The 27,350-nt window shown below is 47.5% G+C and overlaps 1 protein-coding gene across 2 annotated transcripts in view; it reads left to right on the top strand.

Annotated features, from left to right (window-relative positions):
- PCDH19 (protocadherin 19) overlaps positions 1 to 27,350 on the top strand; it is a gene marked incomplete at both ends in the record, with an annotated part of 47,851 nt that overhangs the window by 9,337 nt on the left and 11,164 nt on the right. The window contains 2 exons of one of the 2 annotated variants that reach the window (XM_079542047.1): positions 13,379 to 13,437; positions 16,288 to 16,457. In XM_079542047.1, the coding sequence (XP_079398173.1) occupies positions 13,379 to 13,437; positions 16,288 to 16,457 (229 nt within the window). Of the gene's footprint in view, positions 1 to 13,378; positions 13,438 to 16,284; positions 16,458 to 27,350 lie in introns of both variants that reach the window. The other variant, XM_079542046.1, reaches the window with a different exon arrangement.

The raw sequence follows: 27,350 nt of genomic DNA, 5'->3' as shown, positions 1-27,350 counted from the left end.
CGCGCTGCGCCGAGATGTGCAGGCACGGGTCACGTCTCTAATTAGCACCGCCGTCTTCTCGCGCGTGAGCATCTCTGTCTGGCAGTTAATGGCAGCCTGGCTGCTCCGCGGGCTGCCGGCTCTGCTGCCCATCTCTGCTGCTGGAGGTGGCCAGGTGCTGCATGGGTTCCACCGAGAAGCCGCAGGATGGCTCTGCAGAACCTTGTGGGTGGTGCTGGGTGGCTGGCGGCACTTGTGCTTTGTGCCTGTGGGCGCTCGGAGGCTGGAGGTGGCAGTGGGGAGGTGTCGGGGCGGGAGAGGTTGTGGGACCGCGAGCGCAATGCCTGCCTTGGTGGGGTTGTTTCTGTGCAGCATTGTGTCACTGGATGCTCCCCTGGCACTGAGGGACAACATTACGGACGTGAGCAATGGTCTGTTCCATTCTGAGGTCTGTTCTATTCTGAGGTCTGTTCTGTTCTGAGGTCAGCTGAACCCAATTGTACATCTTGTAATGTGATTGCTTCGAGCTGTCTGATTTGAAAAGTTCATTTGAATGCCCTGCGATGGGGATAAGTGCTCCCGCTCTCGTTGATGGTGTGCAGTGGCTCTCGCCCATGGCTCCCGCTCTTTGCCGGGCGCTGGGTTCGGCGGTGTGGGGTTCAGCACCGGACAGCTCCTGTGCTGGCTCCATGGGGCAGCGTTTGCTGCTGGCATCTGTGGGGCAATGTGGGTCAGGGCTGGCGTGGTGCTGGCAGCCGTGTGGGGAAGACATCCACCTCTTCTCTGATGCTTGTAGAGTGCTGGGAATGGAAATGATTGGACTATACGTTCTATGTAATATATAATGCACCATATGCTTTCTATAGTCTATCACGGAATGGCTTGAGTTGGAAAGGACCTTAAAGATGGTCTCGGTCCGATGTATTTGTAGAAGTGTATGAAATTATGTGTATTTATGTAAGTACATGAAGTGTGTAGGGTCGTATATTGTATGCAGTAAATAATTATATGCATAGTCATATGGTTTGATTTTTGGTTGGTCCTGTGTGGAGCCAGGGCTTGGACTCGAATATCCTTACGGGTCCCTTCCAACTTGGGATATAGTATGATTCTGTAGTGAGATGTGCATAATTTATTTCCATACTCTTTGTTGGGGTTTTATGGTTCACTTTTACCAAAAGTACAGCAACCCATCTTGCTTTGCTGTTAGGAATTTTGGATTTGATGCATAATTCTGACTTGTCAAGTCTACAAAATATACCTCCCATGAGTGTATTTACACATGGTAGATAAGGCTTTTCTCTTAAATTAGGAAAGACTTACTGTAAGCTTTTTAAAAATTACATCCAAAGGATGGTCTTGCACACTATTTATAGCCTTTTGTGGAGTAATTTCTAAATTAGCTCTTGTTGTATCGAACAACACAAACCCCGTGGCTTCCTTCTGTAATTTGTTTTGCATAAAGCACCTGCATGCAAAGGAATATTTAGGATCAAGCACACATCCCCTTTGGGTAACCTTACACAGGGCCATGTTTTTCTCCTGGAGACTTCCCAGGTGTTTGGGTCAGAAACCCTCAGCCAGGTGCCCTTCTGGCTCCTTTTCCTGCTTTGAGCTTGGAGTCTGATGGGTTGAGGATGGAGCAGAGATGGGCTTTGTCTCCAGAGGGTCACCCTGCAGAGCTGCCGTCCCTTTCTGCCCTAGTGCTGTAGGGTTGTTATCTTTCAGATTTGTCCTATGGCCAACCAATGTCCCGCTGTTTGGGAATTCACTCCAGTGCTCCCTGCTTTGCCCTTCGAGAGCTGAAGGGTAGAAAGTTGTTGAGAGATCCCCTGCTTCACTGCAGGGCAGGTGATGCTGCTTTGAACTGTTGTAGGTTTTACGATTCCCTTTGCCCCTGACTGTGACACAAAAAATTGCACAACCTGTCCTGGTTCCTGGTCTGTCACGTTGTCAGCATTGCTTTGAGATGGGGCGTTTTGAATACAGTAGAGCAGCCCAGTTACAAAAGTGCTTTTTCATCCTCTGGCCCTTCCTTTCTTCCAGCCTGCCTTTTCCTGGGGTTAATGCTGTTGCTCTCTGAGTTTTATACATAGATACATATGTAAATATAAATACATAGCAGTGCCAGCAGCTGTGCCCGCTCCTGCTGCCCGGCCAGGTTGTATATGGGGCTGTGCACAGCCTCGCTTAAATAAATGATCAGATATTGTTCCCAGCAGAGGCAATAGTTGAGTTCCAATCATTTTCTGGTAATTAAAATACAGGATGGTCTTATTTGTAGCATAAATAGTTGTAATCTGTGTACGTATAAGAGTAATTATAATTTAAATTAGTCTGTGCTTGGCATAGGCAGCGAGCGTGAGCGTGGCACAGAGCACAGATCTCATCCTGGGGTCCCTCTCACCATCCCCAGAAGCATCCCAGCATTCAGCAAAGTGCCACCGAGCCCATTGGTAGCTCCAAGTGTGTTTTGGGATATTTCTGTTTGGGCAATTGCATTGCACCAGTGGGAGGTTTGATGGAGAAGAGGCTGTGGGATCATCGCTGTGGTGTCCTGACCAGTTTTGGAGTGAAACGATGACTGTGCCAGCTGGAGCAGTGGTCAGTGCCCTGGTGGTGACACTGGGCACACCAGGCGACCCCAGCAGTGCTCTGGGGCCGTGTGGATGAGCTCCTTGTCTCTGCGTCCCGTTGGAGACTGGGAGGTGAACGCCGCGCTGCCCTCACGGGGATGTGAGCTTGTCGGATTACACCATCTTTTGTAACGGCAGGTGTATGCCACAGGGCAGGTTTTAAAATTCCTGTGTTGGTGGATTGCATTAACCCATACTAAGTCAGGTATGTAAAATTCCATTAAGCAAAAACCCTCTGGCATTTTCTCACCAACGCGAGAGATCTGCAGGCTGTGCTAATGCAGTGTGCGCGCTCATCTATTAGTACGATGATGGTTTTAAAATAATAACATTTATCTTTGGCGGCGGACCTACAATAGTACACGCAGAGTACAATTTTGTGAAAGGCTCTGCAGATGTTGCCTCGTTCAATCTGGGTCAAAAGGAGTGCTTAGAATCATAAAGGTTAGGAGGAGATCAAATAATTCTGTGTTTTTATTGCTGAATAATGCACTTGGAAAATATCATTCACCATTATTAGACTAAGTGAGTACAGAAAACAGAGGACTCAATAGTCATTTCTCACTATTGGCTGATTTTACTGTTTTTATAATGTAGCTAAATTCCCTGCTATTGATTGCGGCATCGATTATCGATCTGCCAATCTGAACGTAGCACTGGTGTGGGCACACGGGAGTGTAACGACTGCAGGATTCTCTGCCTCTTCCTGCGGCGCTCCATGTGTGCAGACGGATGTATTTTGGGAGCTGTCTGTGCTGTGCAGTGATGTATGGGGCCCGGGGGCCCCGTGCCCGGATGATGTAGGAGCTGTGCGTGCGCTCAGGTGCGCTGGGCAGTCTGCTGGAAAATAGCCAGGCTGGTGCCGCAGCACGGACATTGCTCTTCCAAAGGAACACAAATGAAGGAGACAAAACTGGAGGAGCACCCGGAGTGTGTGTTGTTTTCTATCCATTGAAGTTGCATGAACCCCATCGTGCAAACCCAGCATGCCGGCTCCCTGCCCAGCTTCCAGGATCAGATTTACAGCTGAGTGCTCTGCCGTGGACCCACCGCTGGTGGCATTTGGTAATCAGATCCAGGTGGCTGCTGGCACAGACACAGTGCCTAGCCCTGCATATCCTGGGAGAGGCTCTTCCTACAGTCTGCATGCAGTCCTCTGGTCCTGCCCCTTGCTTGCTGTGCAGGTGTCCCTGGTTTGGGGAGAAATAAGGCAGTTTGACTGCCTTAGGGTGAAGCTCTGTGTTTGAAACGGGAAGAGTTTTGGAACCTGTTTCCTTCCTATTAATCATGGAATCGTGAAGGTTGGAAAAGGTCTCTGAGATCATCTGATCCAACCATCTACTGACCTGCACCATGCCCATAACCACATCCCTCAGTGCCACATCTCCATGGTCCTGGAGCACCTCCAGGGACGGTGACCCCAGCACACCCAGAGCAGCCTGTGCCAGAGCCTGACCACTTTTTGGAAGAGTTTTTCCTAATTTCCAACCTGTTCCTCTCTTGTTCTCCGTACTTGGTTGTTGTCAGCATTAGTATGCCATTAACACGTGCTCATTAGGAGGAGAATGATGATACCCTGCAGAACATGGGGGAAGCCTTCATTAGGCACTGACATATTGAACCAAGCTGCAGGCTCCGCTTGGGGAAGCTGCTGCTCGGCGTCAGGTTTCTGCACCTTCTCCACGATGCCCTGACAAAGCCCCTTGTTTCCCAGCCCTTGTTTTGCTGTGAGTGATGAATGCAGCCGGCCTGGATCCAAACCCCTCAGGGACCTGAAGCGCATCCTTCCCCAAAGGCAGATGGGAGACCATGGCTTCCTGTGTGCCGACTCCGGGGTTAACGCGAAGAAACCCACGCTGAATTTGGAGCTGCTGGGGGAACAGCTTTGCTGCGAACCGAGGTGTCACTTCTGCCGCTTTGCTTTTCACACCACGGCGATGTCAGAAGCGCCTGCCCGGCCTCGCTGCTGCCCGCAGCCACGACCTGCTGTGTGGGGCAGGGCGATGCGATGCTCGTCCGTCAGTAGGAGCAATGCCGAGTTCAGGTGGGAGGAGCGTGCTGGAGCAGCACATATTTAAAGATTAAGACCCTGTTGACGTGCAGATGTCTGTAGCGATAGGTAACAATGAGTGGACAATGAGGACCATATGTGGCTTTTAATCAGAATATATTCTAAATGGGGCGATTTCGTAGATTTCCGCCGTGCCGACAGCTGTCCTCTGCGTCAGCTCCCTGTGATGGTGGTGGCTTTGCCCCCCGGTGCTGCCCACGCCACGCGGACCCACGGCCGCGCTTCTGGGTGCTGGGTGAGCCGTGTAAGCCCTGTGTGAAATGCATCATTCATAAACTGTTTAGTGCGACCTTTTGTACGGTAGCACTAATTATTGTTATCACAGAAGCCCAGTAAACTAGACTAGTAATTATCAGGGATTTATTTGAATGGACAGCTAAGCTATTCTTGGCAAGTTAGTCAAAGCAGTTGTCATGACAGCTACACAAATGTGTCTTATGAATTGGGTTAATTAGGGTAATTAATAACTGTTGTTTTGCCCTTTTTAACAAGGTATTGCTTAGACACTATCAAAAAATAGCAATTGTACCTAGCAGATGTATTCTTCTTCCAGCAGCAGCCTTCAATTCACAAGACCAAAGCTGTAAACATCTGGCACTTTGGAAGGGAAAGTGCCAAAACCAGGGGGCTCGAGGGTTCCTGGTAATCCCTCTGCTGAGCTGCCGGCACATTGGTCAGCCTCGTTACTGCTGCTGTTGTTGTTATTGCTTTAATTCTGTGCAGATGAATGCTTTTGTGGGTGGAGAGGGCAGCGCGGTGTGCTGTGACCCAGCGGCCGTCGGGGCAGGCTCTAAGTGACAGGGCTGAATGCTGGGTTTGAAACCATTTGAGATGTCTGTGAGTTATTGCTGTTCTGCTCGTGCCTCATCGGGATGGCTGACTGGTGCCAGATCTCCTGCTCCTCGCTCAGGCACAGCATCTGTTTCTTTCAAAACAAGTGTTTGCTGAATAAATGATTTTGGATTTGTCATTGCTGATACCGAGTGATCGGAGCAGCCAGTGCTGTTAATAATAGAATAGGACTGAAGAGCTCAAAAGGTGGAGGGGGAAAAAGTCATTCCCATCCCAGGGGCATCTCCTGCACGACACATTTGGGGATGATCCTGCAACTGTGACATCCTGCGGGGTGGGAGGGAGCTGCCAGGAAGGGAGGCAGCACTCTGCATTCCTGTTGTTTCCCAGGCTGTGGTTGCAATTAGCAGTGCCACCAGCTGCAGATACAGGTGCTGGGAGACACCGGGCACAGGTAGCTGCTGCTCACTGGCCATCCTTGGGGCTTGCAGTCACCGTGCCAGCAATCCCCATCCCATGCCAACAGTTCCTGTCCCAGTGGAAGTCCTCATCCCGTACCAGCGGTTCCCATTCTGTGCTGGTGGTTCTCCCAGCCTATTCCAGCAGTGCCCATCCCATGCCACCAGTCCTCATCCCAGGCTGGTGGCAGTCTCCATCCCATGCCAGCAGTGCCCATCCCATGCCAGTGAGTGTCCCCATCCCACACTCGCTCCTTTCCTGGAGGATTTGATGCCAGTTATTAAAAATGGCCCAAGCTGACAGATGTGACTGAGGAACATTATATAAACTTTGTAGGAAAATGACCTGAATCCATGGCTGAAGGCTCTGGCTGGTTCTCCAGCTGCAAAGAGCCTTGTCTATTTTTATCACCCCTGGGCTTTCAAAGCCCTCTTTTAACTAAAGCTTATTTGATAACACACATCTTTTAAAAAGAAAAGAGTAAAAAAAAAAAATGAAGGAGGAAAGGGAAAAAAATCCCTAAGAAAAACACCTCTATGGGGAAGGTATAGTTTTAATGAAGAAATATTTTACACTATTCTTCTACAACCTTAGGGCTAATAGCCTGGAACTGGTACTTTGGCTCCTTAAAAAGCCCAACAAGACAAGCCAATTACGGCCTCTGAAACATTTTTATTTTTAGTTCCTTGTAATAGCAATTCATCCTCGGCTATGGTACATTAACTGGAAGGAACACGAAGTAGTAAGGTTTTGGCATCTTTGTGTAACGCACGGGCTGTGTTTACCAGCTGGTTCCTCACACGGGGCGGGCTCCCCCACCGCTGGGACGGATGGGAGGTGGGTGACGTGGGCACAGAGTGGCACGGGGATGGCAGTGCTGTCACAGACAGCCCTTGGAGCAGCAGGTTTGCCTCCGTGTCCCCGTGCTGCTGCGCTGCGCTGACGCCTGCCGTATTTTTAACTTGGCTGCAGTGATTTTTTTTTTGGTTTCCCTTCTGCGGTGACAAATCTGTGATTTCTTCTGTTCCTTGTGAAAGGTACCGCTCTGACCTGCCACTCCAGAGGGTGAATGACAAGGAGTTTTATTTAGCTCTGGCAATGGGAACATTTGAAAAAAGGTTCTTCTGTTATATTTGTTTTCATTCCTAATAGAAGGAGGCAGGCAAAGGACAGTTCTGAAAGGTTTTTTAACAAATCTGTAAGTCATGCCCCATTACCTCAGGGCTGCTGATTAGATCCAGATTGTTTCCTGCACTACTTAAAGAGGGGTGCAGCCCTCGCTGGAAGCTGCATCCATAGATCCATGACACAGCTGCAAGTTGCAGGCACAGGTGATGGGAAAGGCCTACTGGGAGGTGTGTGGGTCACCGTGCCCCTGCAGGGTACCAGCTTGCAGCAGAGTGCCCGTGGGGGGGCACTGACCCTTGCTTTTGGGGGATCTCCTCCCCAAAAGGTGTTCTGCAGGCAGGGGCTGCTGGCAGCCTGCTGCAGGCTGTTAGTTTGCCCTCCCTTACAGATATGCCCACTGTAGGTTCAGTGCTTTTCTTTGGGTTCTGCGGTGCTGGTGCTAGGCGGCTGCCCATGGCAGCTCCTGGCTGCGTGGCGGCCGCTGGAGAGCTTTGATGCTGGATGTGAATGGAAGGGGTTTTGTTATTGCCTTTTTGCACTCCATAACGATGCTGTAGATTTCTGATATGTTGACAAATTCAAACGGGTAATATTATTTGCGGCTTTCAGGAGTGTAATTATGGCTTCATTGTGTGTCGCCGCTCTCAGGATTCAATCTGGGTTTCTAATCCTATACCCTTTCTCAAAATCACATCACTGCAGCTCCTTTCCTCCTGCCTTCGATCCATTTTCAGACCAAAATGAGAAAGCCCGTACTTATTTGGGGAGGGGACAGGAGTTCAGAGCGGATTAGTGGGGATGGCAGCGCCGTCATGCAATCCGTTTTGATACTTTTGCTCATTTCTGATGAGCGGGGTGATGCTAGAGGCTGAACTCTCCCAGTGATTTTTCTGCAATGCTTTTTATTTTATCTGGAGAAAATGGAGGCTGGACTGAGTTCCTTCAGCGTTTAATAACGTCCATCAGAACCAAATGCCCTTTATTTAAGCTGCAATAATAATTAGAGGGTTGGTGGTGTTAAGTAGCTATGGAGTCTGGCTCTGAGGAACGTTCATTGTGCCTCATTAAATTTGGAATTAGTACTTAAAAGGTCAGAAATAAATATTCTGTTTATATTTCAGGGATAGTAAATCTAAATAGCTGCTGTGTTTGCACATCCCTGTCTCTGCTTGTTCCTGCTGAACTGAGCAAGGCACCACTCCATTTGGTTTAGGCAGCAATCAGAGTGTCTGCAAAAAAGCCTAACCCAAAAAACCAACCGTGGTTTCATTGATCAAGGGCAGGAAAATGATCTGCTGTATTATATCTAATTATAAAACATCAATATCAGATGCTAAATGCACTTACTTTTTCAGAGACGCTGTGTTGCTAGTTTACAGTTTGCAGTCTCTTACTTTAGCAGTAAGTCAGGATATAGGAAAATGCCTTCATAGGGAGATGCCAGAGGTCAGATCCTTTTCAGCTTTTCAGGCTTCCCCAAGTGTCTCCTCTTAAATACCCCTTAACAATAACCAAAAGTGTTCACATTTGGGGTCAGTTGTTTGGGGCTGGTTGTTTGTTTGGGGCTGGTTGTTTGGAGTCGATTAATTGGGGCTGATTGGGCTGTTTTTTTGGGAATGATTAGGGTTGATTGTTTGGGCCTGGTTCTTCATTTTGGGCTGGTTGTTTGGGGTCTGTTATTTGGGGTCAATTGTTTTTTTGGGACTGGTGGTTTGAGGTTGGTCGTGTGAAGCTGGTTGGTTGTCTGAGGATGGTTGGTTGGTTGGATAGGGCTGGTTGGTTGGTTGGTTGGTTAAGGCTGGTTTTTTGATTGAGGCTGCTTGTTTGGGGTTGATTGGTTGTTTGGGGCCAGTGGTTTGGTGTCAGTTGTTTCTTTGGGGCTGATTGTTTGGGGTTGGTTGTTCAGGGATGGTTACTTGGGGCTGATTGAGTTGGTTGTTTGGGACAAGTTGATTACTTGGGGCTGGTTTGTCGATGTGGTTTGTTTGGGGTTGGTTGGTTGGTTGGGGCTGGTTGTTTGCAGCACTTTTACTGGTGGTGGCTGTGAGGCTGTGTTTCGTGCTGCACCTGTTCCCTGAAGGAAAGAGTCTCAGCCCACTTACTTATTTCCCATGGGGCAATAAGCAGCTTGCTTACTGATAATGACTTCCAGCCATGGCTGAGCAGGACTTCATTTGACCCATTCCCTCCTTTAAAATTATCCACGTTTCAGAAGAGCAGCTTGAGTGTTCTCCTGCAATTTACACATATTCTATATTACCCACAATATATCGTGGGCTGTAAGAATTAAGCGTTGGCGAGATTTTCAAGTGGGGAGCAGCAGTTTTATTACATATTGATTGCCTTGCACGGAGCAGGACTGAAGAGCAAAAGGAGAAGCAGCACCACCTGCCCTGCTTTTCCCATGGGAAGACCATGTGTGCTTTTGTGAACAATTTGACATTCCTCTGGTCCTGAATGTGCCTGGAGCATGACGATTGGTCAGCAGACCTGTGTTCCTGGTGGCCACGTGTGTCCTGGTGGTGTATTTTGGGAGGATTTGCTCAAACCCCAAACAAGAGATGCACGTTGCAGCCTGGGAGAAAGGTCCACTTTGTTTCCTGGTAATAAAGGGTGACATGCAAGCTTTATTAACAAGGCACGTAGGGAAAAAAAAAAAGGCTCAAGGGACAACTCTGAAAAAGTGGTGCTAAATGTGTCATTTTTGTGAAGCCAGTTTTCTGAAGGGTTCCTACGCGCTTTGGCAGGAGGTTGCAGCAGGTTGGCAATAATTTGTAGAAAGATGGAAATGTTTTCACCCCGAAGTGAGAAGCGGAGATGCAGTGGGTCAGGGGTGTGGGGGGACGGGTGCCCCTTCCTGCGGGTCAGGAAGGATTTGGGGCATCCATGCATTCCTAGTGCCTAGAGAGCGATGTGACAGCCTGGAGCTGGGTGCTGGGCAGGGCACACAGCCGCCCCTTTAGAGATGCTCATTTGTATGTTTTCCGCATCGCGGCTAAAACCCAGGAACAACAGGCCCTGAATTATTGAGGTGCGGAGGGACAGCAGCGTAACGCAGCCCTGATTACCCCGTTGTAAAGCTTCTTCCTGCAGCCCCTTTGGGTCCCAATGCCAGGGTCTGGAAGAGTTGCATTGAAGCTCTGCATCTTCTTTAACAAAAATGGGAGCCCTCAACAGCAGCTGGAGGGGAAACAAATAAAAAAGAATTTTCAAATGTCCCTGCTGATTGCTTGATTCTCAGCGTGTCTGATGCCGTATTTATATTTGTGTTGCTAAGGCAGCGGTTAGAAGCACTTTCCGAATTAGAGCCGGGTGCTCCCCACAGCCCCAAGCAAGCCTGCCCACTAAGGGCAAAGCAGTAACGTGGTCTGACACCAGAGAGCACAGGCACCATGTAGGTGCTGCTCAGTGCCCCCTCATACCTTGGTATATGGCGTATACAGTGTGGGGTCCATCCTGACGAGCGCTGAGCATCCTTCACGCTGAGCTGAGCGGGAGGTGAGAGTGGGCAGCACTGGGGGTGGCCCTTGACTTAGGCTGAGGACCCTCCCTTTCTCCTTTGATTTTTACTGATCTGATCATTAAGAGAGTGTCAGCTTGTTTGCTTTTACCAAAATAATGAAGAAAATGTGGGCTGGACTCTTGATGCTGTGAGTTATGAAGAGCATGCTGTTTCATCGGCACAACAAGCCTTACCTTGTCCCTCTTTTTTGTGCTTTGACTTTGTTCTTGGGGCCTCGTTAAGAGAGGGAGCGTATCCTTTTCCAATTAAAATGTTGACATGTTGTAGACATTCTCCTTCCCAGTCGTTTTGCCTCTGTTTGTAAGTGATTGCACTTTGCAGGATGAACTAGATTTAAATGAAGTGAGCTTCGATTGAAAAATGCAAATTATAAAGCAGACCTCTTCCATGAAAAATCTCATTGCCGTTTTATTCTCCCGGTTTGATCCCATAGCCTGCATGGAGATCACTTTGACAGATAATCCCATAAGTACCCAGCTACCTCAGAAACCACCTGGAGCACACCTGGCTGCAGTCCTTGTTGCCTTATTGCTCCTTGTCCTGCCGGGGATCTGGAAGGGATTTGCATGAGTAGTGTTCTTTTAGAGATGTGCTTTAGATTTAGATATAAAGACTGGGGACAGCTAGAGTTAAAGCCTGGGGACAGCTCCAGAGTACGATGAAAGCTCCCCTGGGAAGTGGAGGGGGTACATGGCATCTCTGGCATTGCATCTTCATGACTGCGGTGGTGCAGAGCATCTTGAGCAGTGGGTGATGCAGAGAATCTGCATAGGAAAGGTGTTACTTTAGCCAACCAAACTAATTCTTAAGGACCTGTTCATCAGGCAGTGGTTTTGCTTGGTTCAGGGGTTTGGCTTTTTTTGTTGTCAGACATCAATGACAGAGCTCCCAGGGCTGTTGGTCAGATCTGCTGTGAGGGCTGGAGTTGGGCTGGGGTAGAAGCTTGTTAGAAGCAGCCTGTTAGAACCACATGGAGGTGTTTCAGTGGGTTTTGGTGGGGTTTTGGTGATGTTTGGGTGGTGTTTTGGTGGTACCAAGTTGAGCATTACCCACAAGTGGCCCTGGATGCTCCATTGGAATCCAGAGCTTGGTCCATGTGCCATGAGTGCATTAAAGCTCTTGCAACATGTGGGCATGCATTTTCCTCTCTGCTTTCCCATGGCTGCCTCCCACCCTCCATCACTGCTGGAGGTCCCCAGGTTGGCAGCACTGGGACTGATGGGCAGACGCAGGATCAGAAATGTTCTGCAGTGCTTAAATCTTTGCCGCTGCGTGTTTTAAAAATACATGTGTATGCTTCCTGCAGAGACACAGAGCGCTTTAACAATCAAAGTTGTGCTGCAGGAACAAGGATGCAAGAACTGCAGGGACCAGTAGTTTGTGCAGTAAATCTCCTGCGTGACTCTACAGCAGTAATTACTATGTGAAAGTAATAACTGAGCTGTGCTGAGTGCTAGGCCAACTCCCCCGGCTCACAGATCCTTGCATGTTTCTCTCTGGGAGGCTCCTGTTTGGTAAATTAGATATTGTGCTGTATTTCAGAAAAGGTCACACTTAACCAAGGCTGCCTTTGCTTTATTATCTCAGTACAGCAGTATAACCTCAGCCAGGGTACGATTGGATTTCACTTTCGGCTCTGCTGCAGCAACTCCGCTCCCTGCATCCTGCCGTTGTGATTACGTTAGCAGCAGCCTCTGCTTTCCTTTATTTATTGAGACATTAAAGATGCATGCATTTATTTTTACCATGTTCATAATTGCCATAAAAACAGGCCATAGCATCCCCAGGTGGCTCTTTGGAGGGAAAGCAGCTGCGGGGCTGCCTCAGGCTCCTGCTACCTTTCAGCCATGATCCCACCGTGCCAAGCAGCTTCCCAACACATGGCTCCCACCATAACTCCCACCACGTCCCACCGCTACTTCCACCATGTTCCACCATGTTTGTCACCATGTCCCATCACGTGGCTGTCACTTTGTCCCACCATGTCCCATATCTGTGGCTCTGGGGTCTGCTGATAGCACCCTGCTGTTCTGGTGGTTTTTTTCAACCTATGTTTTGTTCCATCCCAGCTGTGAAAACTGGGAGCCCAGGTTCTGTAATCTCAGGTTAAAAGACAGCATTTCAGCTGTGGTGTTTGTCAGTGGGCTTTGCCTGCAAGTGACAAATCCATTGACTTTTCTCCCACTCTTTTGCTCCCTTCCAACTTTTGACCATGCCACCCATTGTCTGCCTTTTATTAATAACAGAGCCAATGTCTCTGAGTGAAATGATTTGAAACAAAGGGAAGTGCCTGCATTAAATTCTCTGGCAGGGGATTACCTTGCTGGCATTTACATATCTATGCAATAAATATTTTAACATGTTAATTATACACTAATAAGAAAAATACCTTTTGAACTTTCAGTCAAATTGACACACACAGAACCGAGTCCATCAGGGAATTAAAAGCAATTAGTTTTGTAGCAGAGCATAGGCACATTGTTTCTTCTCTACAAATTGTTCCATGGTCACCAGTCAGCCTGCTTCTTGGTGTAGGGCTCGGAGTCATCATCTGCTGCTGGATGGGTCGGGATTTGGGTTGCACTGGGGTATCTCTGGCTCGGGGGGGGACATGCGAGGTGCTGGTCCCACTGAGGTGGGCCGAGGTTGTGGTGCCAGGCAATGCCCTGGCCTGCTTCAGAGAGGTACAGAATATCCCCAATTGGAAGGGACCCTAAGGGACATCGAGCCCAACACCAACTCCAGCAGAAAGCAGCCTGTAACTTCTCCCTTTTCTTTTCCTCCTTCCAGACTGAAAATTACTCCTTTGACTCCAACTACGTGAACAGCAGAGCTCATTTAATAAAAAGGTACGTAGGCTGGCTTGAAAGCTCTTTGGTGTGCCCAGCCAAATCCTGATTATTTAATGTTCTTTCTCACTGCGTTATATGCTACTTGCTTTTTTTAATATGCAAAACGTTTCCAGAGTTATCATTTGATTTTAAAAACAGTATTTACTGCCTATTAAGTCCCATTGCTCTTGGTTTGCAACAAAGGAAAATCTTTTCTCTTCTGTTTGGTTCCTACACACTGGGAAGTTACAGCAAGTTAGGTAGAGTGCCGTTACCCTGACAACTTTAAAATTCATGGATTTTATTCTATTTGAATGCACAAGAACAAAATGATAGTTTTGGATGGTGAGTTTTCCTTATAGTGTGAGGTGGGGGGGAAGAAATCTCGTTTGGGGGCAGGTAATTGGGTTTGAGAATGCTCACTGTTTTAGTCTGAATACCGAGGCAAAGCAGCATTTTGCTAGGATTTTCCTTCCAGGGGTAAAAAGCAAATCATCAGTTCAGTTACAACCTAGCAATTTCCCTTGGGTGAATTTAACCCTTTGCATACAACCCTGCCTTGTTGGTGTCCTCAGAGAGCCCACCGGTGGCAAAGGTGTCACCAACGGACTCACGCCTGTGCTGTCCCAATTTAACCCCACTGATTTTACCCGGGTTGTATCATCTTCAGGACAGCTCTGAGCTTAAAAAAAAATCCAATTATCTTCCTGGCTGCGATCCCATTTGTTTACATCTTAAAAATATAAAGGCTATGGGAGCTGCAAGCACTTTGTATGAGCAACTTGGGTTCAGCTAGCGAGGGGCAGGGATATTTGCCTGCATTATGTGTGATGTTTAACGATGCTAATGCGATTGTGAGAGGCGGCTTGCCTGCGCCGTGTTGCTCTTCGCAAGGCAGTCCACAGACACCCTGAAAAAAAGCAAATCTATTAATCTTTTCCCGTTCACACCTAACATAAAGGCAAGCAGTGCTCCCTCCTGCCACAGCGGGGTTTCCTCCAGCATTGTTGGGAAATGCTGCTGCTGCCGCTTCCCCCAGACCTGCACATCTTTTGGAGAAGTGTCAGCCACGGAACCGTGTTGTGTGGCTGCTGCATTATGGTCTGCTTCACTGCAGGGAGATAAATGCGCTGTAACGCAGATTGCTGCACGTTGTGAACAGCAGCGCCGTGTAGGACAGCGTTTCCCCTCGCTTTCTACCTTTGTCTTGTATCTTAAGTACAGCGGGTGCCAGGGACGCTGTGCAGACATCCAAGAACAAAAATATTTTCTGTAGCATACTGTGGCATCATTTTCATCCCTTGCCTTTATGAAGATGTTGTAGCTCTTCTATCTCTGGTGAGTGAATCTCCTCCAATCCAGCACTTTAATTAATCTATTTGTACTTTTCCTGTGTTGTCTGCCTGCCTCTCTCACTCACGTAAGGCACACACAAATGAATTGTAGATATGTAGTGCTTTCTTAACTTAAAATTCTTTGATGTTGCCTGGAATCAAAGTCAATGGCTTCAACAGGGACATCTTTATTTAAAAGGTGATGTTTGAAGGTTTACCAATTTATATGTATTTCAGAGCTCCCCCCTCGTGTGCTTTGCAAAGCACCAGTTGGTAGGTGGTCTGCTTGGTTTCCGTGGAGACGCAAAAGGGCTTCACTAAGTAATGAAAATCTGCAGCTCCTCAGTGCTTTGAAGCACAGGCCGCTCCTCACACCGACATTTCAGCCCAGATCTGCCAGTGAGCAAGTTCAGTGCAGCCAGATCTCCCATGGGTACAAGTAGCCCTGGGGGCAGGAGCCACTGGGGCTTTGCTTTGTGCACCAGGCCCCTCTCAGGTGCTTCTCAGGCTGGCAGCCCTCCTTTGGCGAACACTTTCTTTTTTCCTCCTGGCATCTGCCTTTGCTTTCTGTTCACTCCAGCCCGTGCCCACGCTCCCAGAAAGTTCCATCCCATGCATCTTGAGTTGATCCTGTCTTGCAGCAGCCAGCTGTCTAAGGGCTTGGGGAGTGGCAGGAGGATCATCCGCTGTCTGTGGGCCCAGACTGACAGCCTCTTGCTCCCAGAGGCTCCTGGAGGAAAGCTGGGCGCACAGGAGCTGGCTCACTTGGTTCACATGCACCATGCCTGTGTGTCCATGCCAGGGCTGCGTGCTCGTTGTGCTGCTGTTCCACAAGCCAGTGCCTTTGCTTCTGGCTTCCCACAGTGCCAAGGACACCTATGTGCAGCTCACCACTCAAAGCTCTATGCTGGTAGGAAGGGGACACGATGTGGCAGTCAGTGCATCCTGTTCTGGTGACATGCTGGTCGGACACCCCACAGCCACCACTGCTCTGCTGTCCATGATGATGTGCTCCATGCACTCACATCACATCCAACCCAGGATGCAGGTCTTCCTTTGCTTGGATAGCAGCTTCCTGCCCCACTGGGTCAACCGTCAGGATGGGAACATGAGGAATTTGGGACCAGCTTAGCCCCGGTGTCCCTCCTGTGTTGACCTTGGCAGCTGTGACCGCAGGGGATGTCAGGGAGCCGAGTTGCTGCCAGATCCCCTGAAGTCCCTGTGAACTTGGACCCAGATCCAGAGACTTATTGTTAAAAATAGGAAAGAGAATGAGAAGAAATTCACGCTTCCTGGAAGGCTTTTATTTTAAACCTTTAAGCGATTAGGACTTGGCCTATAACCTAGAAAATTAAACTTGAGATCCTTTTATCTTTAATTTGAAGTAGCACAATACGAGGAAGCCTAATTGTGGAAACGGCTCATTGGATGTGTGTGCATCCTGGCGGCGGCCCGCAACACACGCGAGCAGCCTGCGTTTGGGGTGCGGGCCGATGGTGGCCGGCGCAGCTCACTGCCATGTCTCCCCCAGCAGCTCCACGTTCAAAGACCTGGAGGGAAACAGCCTGAAGGACAGCGGCCATGAGGAGAGCGACCAGACTGACAGCGAGCACGACGTGCAGCGCGGCCTCTACTGCGACACGGCTGTCAATGACGTGCTCAACACCAGCGTGCCCTCCATGGGTTCGCAGGGCCCCGAACCAGGTGAGCACCGCCGTGGCCCCATATGCCTTAGCGTGGGTTAGGGATAAGGCTGTATGACTTTGGTAGATAGGAATTAATCTTCATGCCTTTCCTGTCAGGTAAGCCAGCGGATGGGATTATCCCATATTTCACCCCGAGAAGCCGTGACAGTGCGTGAGATGGGATGAGGGTGGGAATTGCCAGCTTCCAGCCTGGGCTCGTGCCTGCAGATGCAGGGCAGCTCCTTCCTGCTCCCCAAAATGGCTCCTCCAAGAGATCAGCGCTGCTAGTCAGCCATCGCAGCACAGACCAGCCCTGGTGGGTGAGGGATTTGCATCTCTTCCCCAAAATGTGCATCGTGGTCTCAGCTGTTTTGTGTCCCCACGTGCGCAGTTGGAAGATGAAGCCCTGATCTCAACCCTGGTGTTAGCTAGAGGAAAAGAGTCAGAGGAGTTCAGCTGAGCCCAGGCTGTCATTTGTACTTGGACATGAATGTCGCTTTTAATGTCTTACTGATGCAAACATCCTATGCAAACATCCTGTCTTTTTCAATTAAGAAGTATGAATGCGGTTTGGTGTTCCAGCACAGGGAAGCCTCAGGGCGCTTGGCTATATCTTGAGATAAGCTGTAGCTGAGGCTCAAATGGAAGCCCCACTGCTAAAAGACTTAAGGATATGAAAACAAAATGCTGTGATTATGAACTGGTCTTCAGCTGTTTAATTCAATTCATGGTAAACATCATTAAAAGCCTTTGTTTTGCTGTCATAAAAGAGTCAAATGGGGGAGAGAGAGTTCTTGCCATCTGCGCCATGGAATGTTTTATTTTTTTTTTCCGGAGTGAAGCTGATGGCTGTATTAATTCTCGATAGAGTCTGTTAAATGGCCATAGTTAACCCTGTAAGACTCTGCGAGCAGGGGAACGCAGAGGTCACCTACCCATTCCACACTGCCAGCCACGCTAATTGGAGGGGGATGGCATCCGCAGTGATAATGTATTTCCAGACATCCCTACTGTGGCCAAAGATGAAAAAAATTAAACATTTATATAACGGTACAGTGGCAGTTTAATTCTCTGAGGACCAGTGCTGTGTCGAGAATGCAGGCTGATAGCTATCATTTATTATTCTTCTATTACAAAGAAATGCTTTTTCATTTCGATCAGGAGAGGGTTTCCTAAGACGCGTTTGCAGTAAGGGATGACTATAGAAGCAAAAAATGTTCATAATTGATTCTTGTCCTGCCCAATAGTCTGAGCAACATCTGTTAATTTTTTGTCACATTTCTTTAGCAAAAAAAAACAATCTCAATGGACTGCAGATAGGGTTTTACAGAGATTACATTTCTGATAAGTCTGCGGGCTGTCTCTGTTGCACACCAGGTAACAATGCAGAGAATTTAAAGAGGAGTTGGAGGCAGAGCTCATTTGAGGAGTTACAAAGGAAGTAAATTTGGTCCAATCTATTGCAACGATAAATCCCTATTGCATGTCAAACACCCACAAAAGAACAAGAAGGGTTTCCAGAAGGAGACTTACAAAAGCAAACCAGGCGTCCATCCCGCTCCCCAGTCTCGTGACTGCATGGCTGCAGGGACAGCCCCAAAGCACCAGCTCTGCATTGCCATCTGGCTGGACTTGCAGGCAGGGAGGTGAGCAGTCACTGGCACAGCAGCTGAGGAAAAGGTTAAAGAGAATATTTTCTAAGCTGATTTGTCAAGCACGGGCTGTATAAAATAATCAGGAAAATCAAGGCACTCAGACAGCAGTGATAACAGCGGTTCCACATAATGAAAGCGATGGTTTCGGCATGATAATTTTTACCCAATTTCAGGTCAGCAATGCAGGGGCAGGAAGGAGGCGCTCAGTATCCAAGGCAGGATCACCCAGGATGTGGACTGCCCGCCTCCCTGAGCATACTGTGGGATGCCTGTCCTATAGCCCAAAAGAGACATGCCAGGGTTTGCCTGGTCCTAACCATACCCTGCCTGGCAGCCCACTGAGATGCCCTGGGCTTGGACCTCTGTAACACCACCAGTCAGTCATCGGTGGGGAACTTTCAGGCTTCATTCAGATAATCTGGGAATCTTTTTATCTGCTCTGTGGGTAATGATGGTTCTGCTGAGGTCGGATGCTGGCTGGCAGAAATCCTTGCAGCTCAGTGATATCTTGATCTGAAGCCTGTTAATGAGGACGGTCTCTCTGTGCTGGCATTGGGGGTCTGGGTGGTTTTCATTTACTCAGGTGCGGGATTTCCTGCAGAAAGCAGTAGGAATGAGAGAAAACTCCTTTAAGTGTTCTTAAAAGCAGTCTCTAGAACTGTGGGTTTGGAACTTGGTCTTACAAGACTTTTGGAGTTGAGTAGGGAAAGAATGAAGGTTGGTTTTGTACATTATTATTGATATGCCAGTGATGTTCAGACACAACTGGTTTCCCACTGCCACTGGGCTGGAGGGGGCTTCACTGCTTCCATGCCAGTCTCTCTGGCTGGAACCCTTTCTCTTCCTTTTGGAAATGACCTAGACTTCCAGAAAAATGGCAGTCTGTCGTGTAAAGGGTGCTGAGCTGAAGTGGGCAGCAGCAGGTCATCAGAAATAGCGCCTGGAGCTCAGCCATGTTGCCTGGTTTGGAAGCAGGACTTCTGCCCAGTCCCTCTTTACCTCAGGATCTTAATTATTGATTATAAATTCATCAGTTGAAAAGATTGCTTTAATTGCTCTAATATGTACCCAATTTGGAGTTCATTATTGCGCGGGATTGTTTTCCTTCCCCTGCTAATTGATACCAAATGGGACGTTTAGGAATGCGGGCACTGGGCGCTGCTCCACCTTCCACAATTGCTTGGCTGCTGGTTAATTGTTTGTTTATTTGTGGAGGTGTTTGTACGCCACTTTTTTATAACATTACCCTCAGCTGAACTTTGCAGTGGGTTTGTATGAAAAGATTTGGAAGCGTCTGCTGGATGTCAGCGAGGTTTCATGTTGGCTGGAGAAGGCTGCTGCAGCGTGTGGAGAAATTCTGGGGTGCCCTTTGTATCTTGGCCAATTTCACTGCAGTACGTACTGGATTTCCTCCAAGCCCAATCCAGGAGGACTCAGCGTGCCCCGGTGCAGGAATTGCTGCATGGTGATAACGGTGCCTCCGTGGGCAAAGGAGGGGGACGTGGGAGCTTCAGCAGTGGGTTTGAAGCCCCTGCTGCCTGTTCCTGCCAGCGATGTGGGGCAATCTCAGTGTGCAGCGTTCTCCAGCACCGCAGAGCGTGGTGGTGCTTTTCCCGTAAGTGGCAGCACGGACCAGATGTTTCACAGGGTAATTGAAAATTCCATTTTATCAGAAAGCATTTGCTGTCAAAAAGTTTTATCTTTACTTCAACAAAGAGGTTGATTAGATCCCTCAGGACCTGAATTAGCATCTTTCAGGCTAGATAGTCTGTTTTGTGATTCAGGTAGTTATTCCTCCCTTGGTTTTGCTCATACTGGGACTTTTTTTTTAATGCCTTTGCCCTCTTCCAAACATTTCGTTTGTGCAAGTTTGGCTTGTTTTCTTTGTGTGGAAGTGTACAGTCACGTAATCTGCTTAAATCTTTTCTACTGCCTTTTTCACCTTGCCTTGAGCCAGAACCATGCTTGTGCTCTATAAGTCACGGAAGCTCTTGCCAGTGTACAAATCAGAAAGGAACTGTTTCAAATGTGTGTTTATAATGTCACAGGCAACAGATTTCAAACTTATCTTAATTCCCATTCTTGGCCAGTATTTTTATCATTAATTGTGACAATCATTGACCCAGTGAAGCAGCGATTCACTGCTTCAGACAAAAATAGAATCCAAAGGAAAATGCAGAAATGATAAACACACACTAATCATAAAAAGGCAGTGTTAGAAGTAGTCACCACAGCCATAAGAAAAGAGAAAAGCTTTAAAATCAAAGTTTGGGGGTTTTTAAGCAATGCTTTATGTCGCTAATGTGTCTCTTCAGAGAATTGCTTCTAAAAGCATCGCTTTCGTTCTTCTGGTGCCAGATCAGCGGTAAAGGTTGGCATGAAATGTCATCAGTAAAGACCTGATCCTGCATACATTTACACATTTGAGTAACTTTGCTCACAAAGGTAGTTTAATTGTGTCTGGGTCTGATAAACTCCAGCAAGATGAAGGGTTTTTTGAGTAGAAATGGGTTATATTTAAATGCTTATGTTAAGTCTTCTTTATGCTATCGCACAGTATAGAAGTAGGCTTGAATGTAAAGGAGAGCTGGGCACTTGATATTCACTGAAACTTTTCATGCTGGTTTCATCCCTAATTATTCAGATACATTGTCATTTAGTGGATCAGGTTTTATCTAGAATATTCCAATTGGTTCTCATGCTCATCTCCATAGTATCTGGTGCATTTCAGCCGTGAACTGAGAACATGGCTAATGGTATTAACTGTAGGCAAGCACAGTTATTAGAAACTGCTGATTTTGAAATTAATTTCCAGCAATCATTCCACTGTCAACTCCCTTTTATTCTGCAGAAGGCAATAGAACTATATAAAATGAAGACCCAGGTGACCTATTTTAGGGCCTTGGCAGTTCAGAGTAGGGCTGCTTTCCTCTGGAAGTTCATAAAAATTAATAACATACCTATTTCCTTATATTCATATATGCAGCACAAGACGTGCAGTATCCCATTCCTATGTGAGTGACAGCACATCCCTTAAGATGGATAAAGGCTGTAAGCTTTCTTTACAGGACAACGCCTGTTATTACAGCATTTCTGATTTCTGTATTATTGCATAGATCTTCAGTGTAACAGACTAAGTAAGCTCAGTGGTGCTCCTACAATGGCCAGCATGGAAGGAGCAGACAGCTTTTCAAAATACTTTGAAACCCCTGAGAAGGATTTTTATGGAAAGTGGTAAGCTGGGCTTTAGGATAACAAAAAGAGATGATTGTCTTATGAGCCCTATGCTTTTCAATGATTTCCTGTTGAGCATCTCAGTCTGCTTTGGCAAAAGCCTTTCAAAGGCAGAGGAGCTGGGGCAATTCAGGGTGGCTGGCCTGGCGGTTGCTGATCCCTGGGAGCTGGGCATTGGCTTGGATTGGCCCACCGATGGGCTCCAGTGCCCCTGCCACCACGTTGTAAGGTCCCTTGCAGCCCACACCGTTCTGTGGTTGTGCAGGGCAGCTGTCACTCAAGGGATTTCACCTGTGCATTGAATGCGTGGCCGGCACGAATGGCTCCATGTATTGCTTCTTCTCTAGGCCCATGGCTCTGTAGCTTTTCAATTTGTCTGAGTGTGGCTTAGAGGAGTCCTCTCTGGACATTGGTGGTGGGGCAGGGCTGACACTGAAGTCATGTCCATGGAAACAAATGAAAGCCAATCCCCTTTGCACAGCAACAGAACTAAATAGCAAACAGATGTGCAACCTCCTTTGTTCACATAGGAAATGTTATCTTATATCCTACGCTGCTGGCACTCTTTCTTCAGCTTTTAGGTTCGTTCCTTTAAAGATGATTCTTGCAATGCCTCCATCGCTGCAGTTTCTCAGCCAGGGTCACACAAGTTATAACCTTTAGATGCTTGAGTCCTTTCTGTGTAAGCACAGCAAATACTCACCAGATGTGAACATTCTGGCAACTTAGAGAGGAAAATTAAAACTTGGATCTGCGCCCTGTTGTGTAGGTTTGTAATGGATGAACAATCAATCCAGGAAGTTGCAGCGTTTCTTGGGGTTTTTTTGTCGTTTTTAATGAGATTTTTGTCCAATTTAGTTATTGCTCACCCATATTTTTGCTGGGTGACTGGAGAACAATTTGTAGGAGATGTGAAGGACTGATACTTCTGATAGTTTCAACTATGAGTGTGCTTAGTTTTGTTAAGCACTCCAAAACTCAGGTCTGGACCAAGGGTTCAGCTGAAGGACGGGGCAGTGCTAACCTGCTTCCCTGACTCTCCCGGTGCATCCTATTCCAAAACCACCACACAATACTTAGATATTCAAATATTTTAAGATAAGTAAACAAGTCAGTGAAGCTTGCAGCTTCCTTTTCCCCTATAAACAAGCCAAAAAAAGCTCCTGTAGGCATTTTTTTTTTTCTCCTTTGACAGTAACTTCTAAGAAAACCATTAACTCTTTCTGTCTCACAGCAGTTAAGGTTAGTAATGGTCGAGGTAATGGCCATCACATTTAACAGTGAGGAAGGTATATGAATAAAAACCAACCTTCTGCTAACGCAGCAAGTGAGCACTTCCCCATCTCCTCCTGTAATCAATCTACATTGTTAATGACTCTGAAAACAGACTGAACTGTTGGGGCTGGCACCGGGAAACTTGCATTACAAACTAACCATCTCTTATTAACCTTTTGGTGTTTCCCTCACAACACTAATTACAGCCAAATAGAACTACTGTTTGTGAAACTCTTAAGTTAAAACACGACATTCAGAGGAAATATGGTAAAATCCAAAGCTCCTGTTTGCTTGGCCTTTCTTTTTAATTATGATGGAGGATGGCTGTTACTTGTTTAACAGAGGCTTACATGATTAATGCCGTAATGTTACTGTAATTAAAACAGCAAAAAAGATGTGATTGGAGTCTGTATAATTTACAGACATCTCCACATTCTGGTGGCAGAGCAGCTCTAAGTGTTGCAAAGAGGAATCATAAAAATTTATTCTAATTAAAATTGCCAGATTGACTAAACAACAGGTGACTTATGTAACTCGAGCGACTTGCTCTTTGGGTGAGAAATCATCTGAAATCAGTGAATTATACAGAGCTGCCTATTATTCTAGTAAATGGGAAAGTGTGTGCTTACCATGGCAACCTGCATCAATTTTGCTGCCGCTGGAAAATACAGGGCCCTTTATTAAAGGAATAATCACTGCAAACAGTGCGCTGACCCTCGGCCTCCGCAGGCTGTCGGTACACGGCATCGCGTTAGCGCAGATCGTTACAGGTCACAAGCACTTGCTATCAAATTAAATAACTCCTGGTGTATCACAGCATGAAGGGGTGGCGTGGGCAGAGCGCCGCTCCTTGCCCCCCGTTTGGGCTCAGGGATGGTGAGGACGTCCCTGCTCCTTCCCCTACAAGGGGGGTGTTGGCTTTTCCAGCAGCGCCCTCAAGCTGTCCCCACACCTTGGCCAGGGGATGAGGAACTGAGGTGTGAGGTTTGGGGCCGTCACAATGCTGGCTCCCTTTGGGATGAGCTGGGTAGCTATTCTTTCCTCCACTACTGGCAGAATCACTGCAAATAACTTTAAATGTGCCATAAAGAGAAGTCACAGTCCTCTCTTCATTTGGACCACTTACGTACAACAGCATCATGTACAGAGTGCCTTAGCGAAGGGGCCCACGGTTTTTTGGCAGGAGGTGTACATGGTGAGTGTCTGAAGTGCTCTGCTGCCAGCAGATTACGACTGAAGGGAGGCATAGCACAGGGTTTGTATGCAGGTTGTTTTACTAAATGATCTATGTAATAATGTATAAGTCAAAACTCGGTAATAATTGGCACCAAACAGCCAAGAGAACTTGAAGCTTTTATCCGTCTTAAGGGAAGTGCTGCCACTCAAAGCTCTTCAGTGCTATATTTTATTTCTTACACAGCATAGATGAATGTAAGTGAGTAGATATTTTTTAAATAGGTCACAGAATTATTAAAAAGTTTTGCAGCTTTTCTTTGCTGCAGATGTGCAGTGTGCTGGGAACGGAGCCCGGCCAGGCCCTGGCTGGTGCTGCATTGCCTTCTCTTTTGTATCTGCGTCTACAACAGAAGTCCTTTGTAGCAAATACATTGTTGATATATAAGAGCCACAATGTATGCAATCACAGTGAGCATTATGTGGCCCCATTTTTGCTGAGTATCCATAATAGCGATGATAAACATCCCCGCTCCCAGCATCAGATCTGTTAGTGTTTCTATTTTTTCGGCAGAAGTCTTTATTTTTGTTCCATTTTCCTTATTTTCACCCTCTTTCAAGTGTGGAGAATCACTGGCTTTGTAACCAGCTTCATTAGCTGCTTGCACATTGTGTTTCATTACCGGTGCCCGTGGATGGCTCCGAGTGACAGCACACAGCAGCGGGTGCCTGACTGCCACTGCTGTGTCACTTCACGTTCAGGCAGAGATGGTTGTGCTCGGGGTGTGGAGGAGAAGTCAGGGCAAGGGCAGGTTGAGCCCCAGTGCTGGGGTTGTCAATAGGAGAAAACTGGAGTGTGTGGAAGGGCTGGCTGTAGTGAAGGCAGGGCTTTATCCTGGAGGAGTCCTGGGTTAAAGTGGGTCCCTGTAGGAAAAGGAGAAAATTGAACCAAAAAAAAAAAAAAGAAAAAAAGCCCCGTCTGAATTGAAGCGATAGGAAATGAAAATTGCTGAGATATACTGTCATGTGGGTAGCGGTGCTACCAACCTTGTGCTGCAGTAATTACCTCTATGCATGCAATTTGTGCTTGGCTACGAATGATTTCCCACATCATCCGGTGCCCAGGCTATATTCAATCAGTCCCAGCTGGAGAAAACTATCTTGGATCATTTTGTGAGATTTCACCACAGATGCTACCTTGCATCTTACGGAAGCACACTGGGAACTGGAAGCCACAAAACGTCCCTGGCACCCATGTGTGGGTGTGGGGATGTCTCAGGAGGCTGCCTGCAGCCAGGCGGGCTGGGATGGATGGAGGCAACTCCTTTGGCAGGGTGCTGGCGGTCAGAGCAAGCAGCCCTGGCCCATCCGAGGGAGGGGGCTTTGCTCTGCTGCATGATGGAGAGAGCAGGTATTGTTCTTGCACTGTTAAAATGGTAGACGAAGGAGGGTGAGGAGCACTGGTTGGAGTTCTTGTGAGAAGCCTAATGGAGTAGGTGTCTGCACTGATCGCAGACCAAAATAGGTCTGGCACTTGGTTCTTCTGGCTGCTTTGGAAATGTCACCTTCATTAAAGACGTACAGACTTCTCTAAAGATTCATGAGTCCTACTGCAAATTGTACTTGTTGGCTGTGGCGTGTAAAAGGTCTGTGCTTTGTATATTAAGGTGTCCTCTGAAATGTCTTAAAAATCCTTTTCTTCTGATTTGTCCTGCCTGGCTCTCCAGGGCATGCCAGCCTGGTTCCGCATTTGGTACGGTTCTGAGAGATGCTACAATGGGCATCGACAGTTTGGGAATTTGTCTGGGAATCTGAAGCCAAACCATGCAGAGCAGTAAATCAGGAAAGGTCAGAGCCAGACATGTTATTGGAAGCAGTAGGTACATTAGTGGAATATATAAATAGCTCTGGGGAGTGTGTGGCACACCCAGGTGGGCCACTAGGTATATTTATGCTGCACTTCCATTTGTTTCCTGTTTTTCACTGCGAGTTTACCAGCTATTTGTGCTGCTGACATTGCTTTTCAGCAGCATGTTTCAGAAGCCATGTCTTCCTGATGCCCCTGTCTGCCCGTTCTTGCCATTCTGTTGCAGCCATCCAGGCAGTGCAGGGCTGCAGCTGCCCTGTGACACTCGCCGCTTCATTTCCATGCTCTGCATCTGTTCTGACGTGCAGTGCTTTTGCAGCCACTCTCTGACAAGTTTTGGTCCCTCGGATGCATTGATTTACAGACCTTTCCTCTGCAATACAGCTTCTCTAGATGACAGTCCATGAAGCACATGATAACTCAGCAGCCTAAATTATTCAAGGAGATTGAATGTGTTTGGCTTGTTCCAAACTTTTGTTTCCTTTCAGGGCTGTCAGTAGAACAGGTAATCGTGATGCTTGTATCAAACTCATTCGAGTGCCAGGGAGACACAAACAGCTCGAGTACAACCCGTGTTTTTCCTCACTCATCATTTATTTCCTCCTCAAGCCGTTCTTTTCCTGTGCACTTTTGTGCCTTACAAAAATGTTTATCTTACATTTACAGTGTTGTTCTCCTAGGAAATGATTTTGTGGTGGAAATGTCCCTGTAAAATTCAAAGAAAACTCTGTGTCTGTTCCACTCTTCAGCCACGTGTCCTTTTGTGGAAGTGCATTCACTCACGCACGCATCACTCATGCAAATATTTAGATGAAGTAGTCATCACAGTAGGATCCAGGAACCTCACGTTAATGAAGATGTGTAATTAAAATGAGCAATTCCACCTGCAGTTCCCTAATCACCTGACCTCTGCCTCGTCAGCCTTCCTCCTTTGTTGCTTGGTAGATATGCCCAATTAATTCATTCTAAGCTCCACACAGAAGTGCTTTGCAGAGCTCACTGAGCTCCAGCAGTCATGAGAAGAGGTGCTTTGTCTGTGCAGAAATGTCCCCTTGCTTTCTGGGGCCCTTCTGCATCTGCAGTGGCCATAGAAACTTCTGGAGAGTAGGCACGGATTTCTACTCTCCAAACACATGCATTTGGTTCCTATTTCAAATGGAGCTTTAGGAGCTGACTCAAAGCCTGCTAAATCCAGTGGGGTGCTTTAAGCTGGTGCTGGTGGGCTCGAATTAGGACCCGAGAGAGATGGCAGCCTCAGGGAGATGCTCTGAGGCATTGCTCATTGCTTGAGACATTGGTCATCTCAGCCGTCATCCAAAGAGGGGACAGGGTGTTTGCTGCTCTGTAATTTAGCAAATATGGCACACCCACTGCTGGAGGGTGGAGGTTTGCCTCAGAAAATTCTAGCTGCAAATGAGACGCGTGATTTTAGGAATTAGAATAATTACCCCCCAGAACAGGCTCCCAAGAGATGTGATATATTCTGTATCACTTAGAGTCTTTAAATCACATTTGCATGTTTTTCCTAAAAGCATGCCTCGTCACTCAAAGTGAAGGGCTGTGCTTGAGACAGGCGCTGTGACAAAGCTGCCTTCCCAGAGCAGGGCATGCAGTCCCCGTGGTCCATGCAGATCCAGCTTTGGGGGTCCATGGAGGAGTCCTGGCACGTTCTCCAATAGGACAGCTCGCGGAGCTGCAATGCTCAGGG

This window comes from Tetrao urogallus (assembly GCF_951394365.1).
Source record: "Tetrao urogallus genome assembly, chromosome: 13".
NCBI classification, from domain to species: Eukaryota; Metazoa; Chordata; class Aves; order Galliformes; family Phasianidae; genus Tetrao; species Tetrao urogallus.
This window is presented reverse-complemented; position numbering and strand designations above follow the sequence as displayed.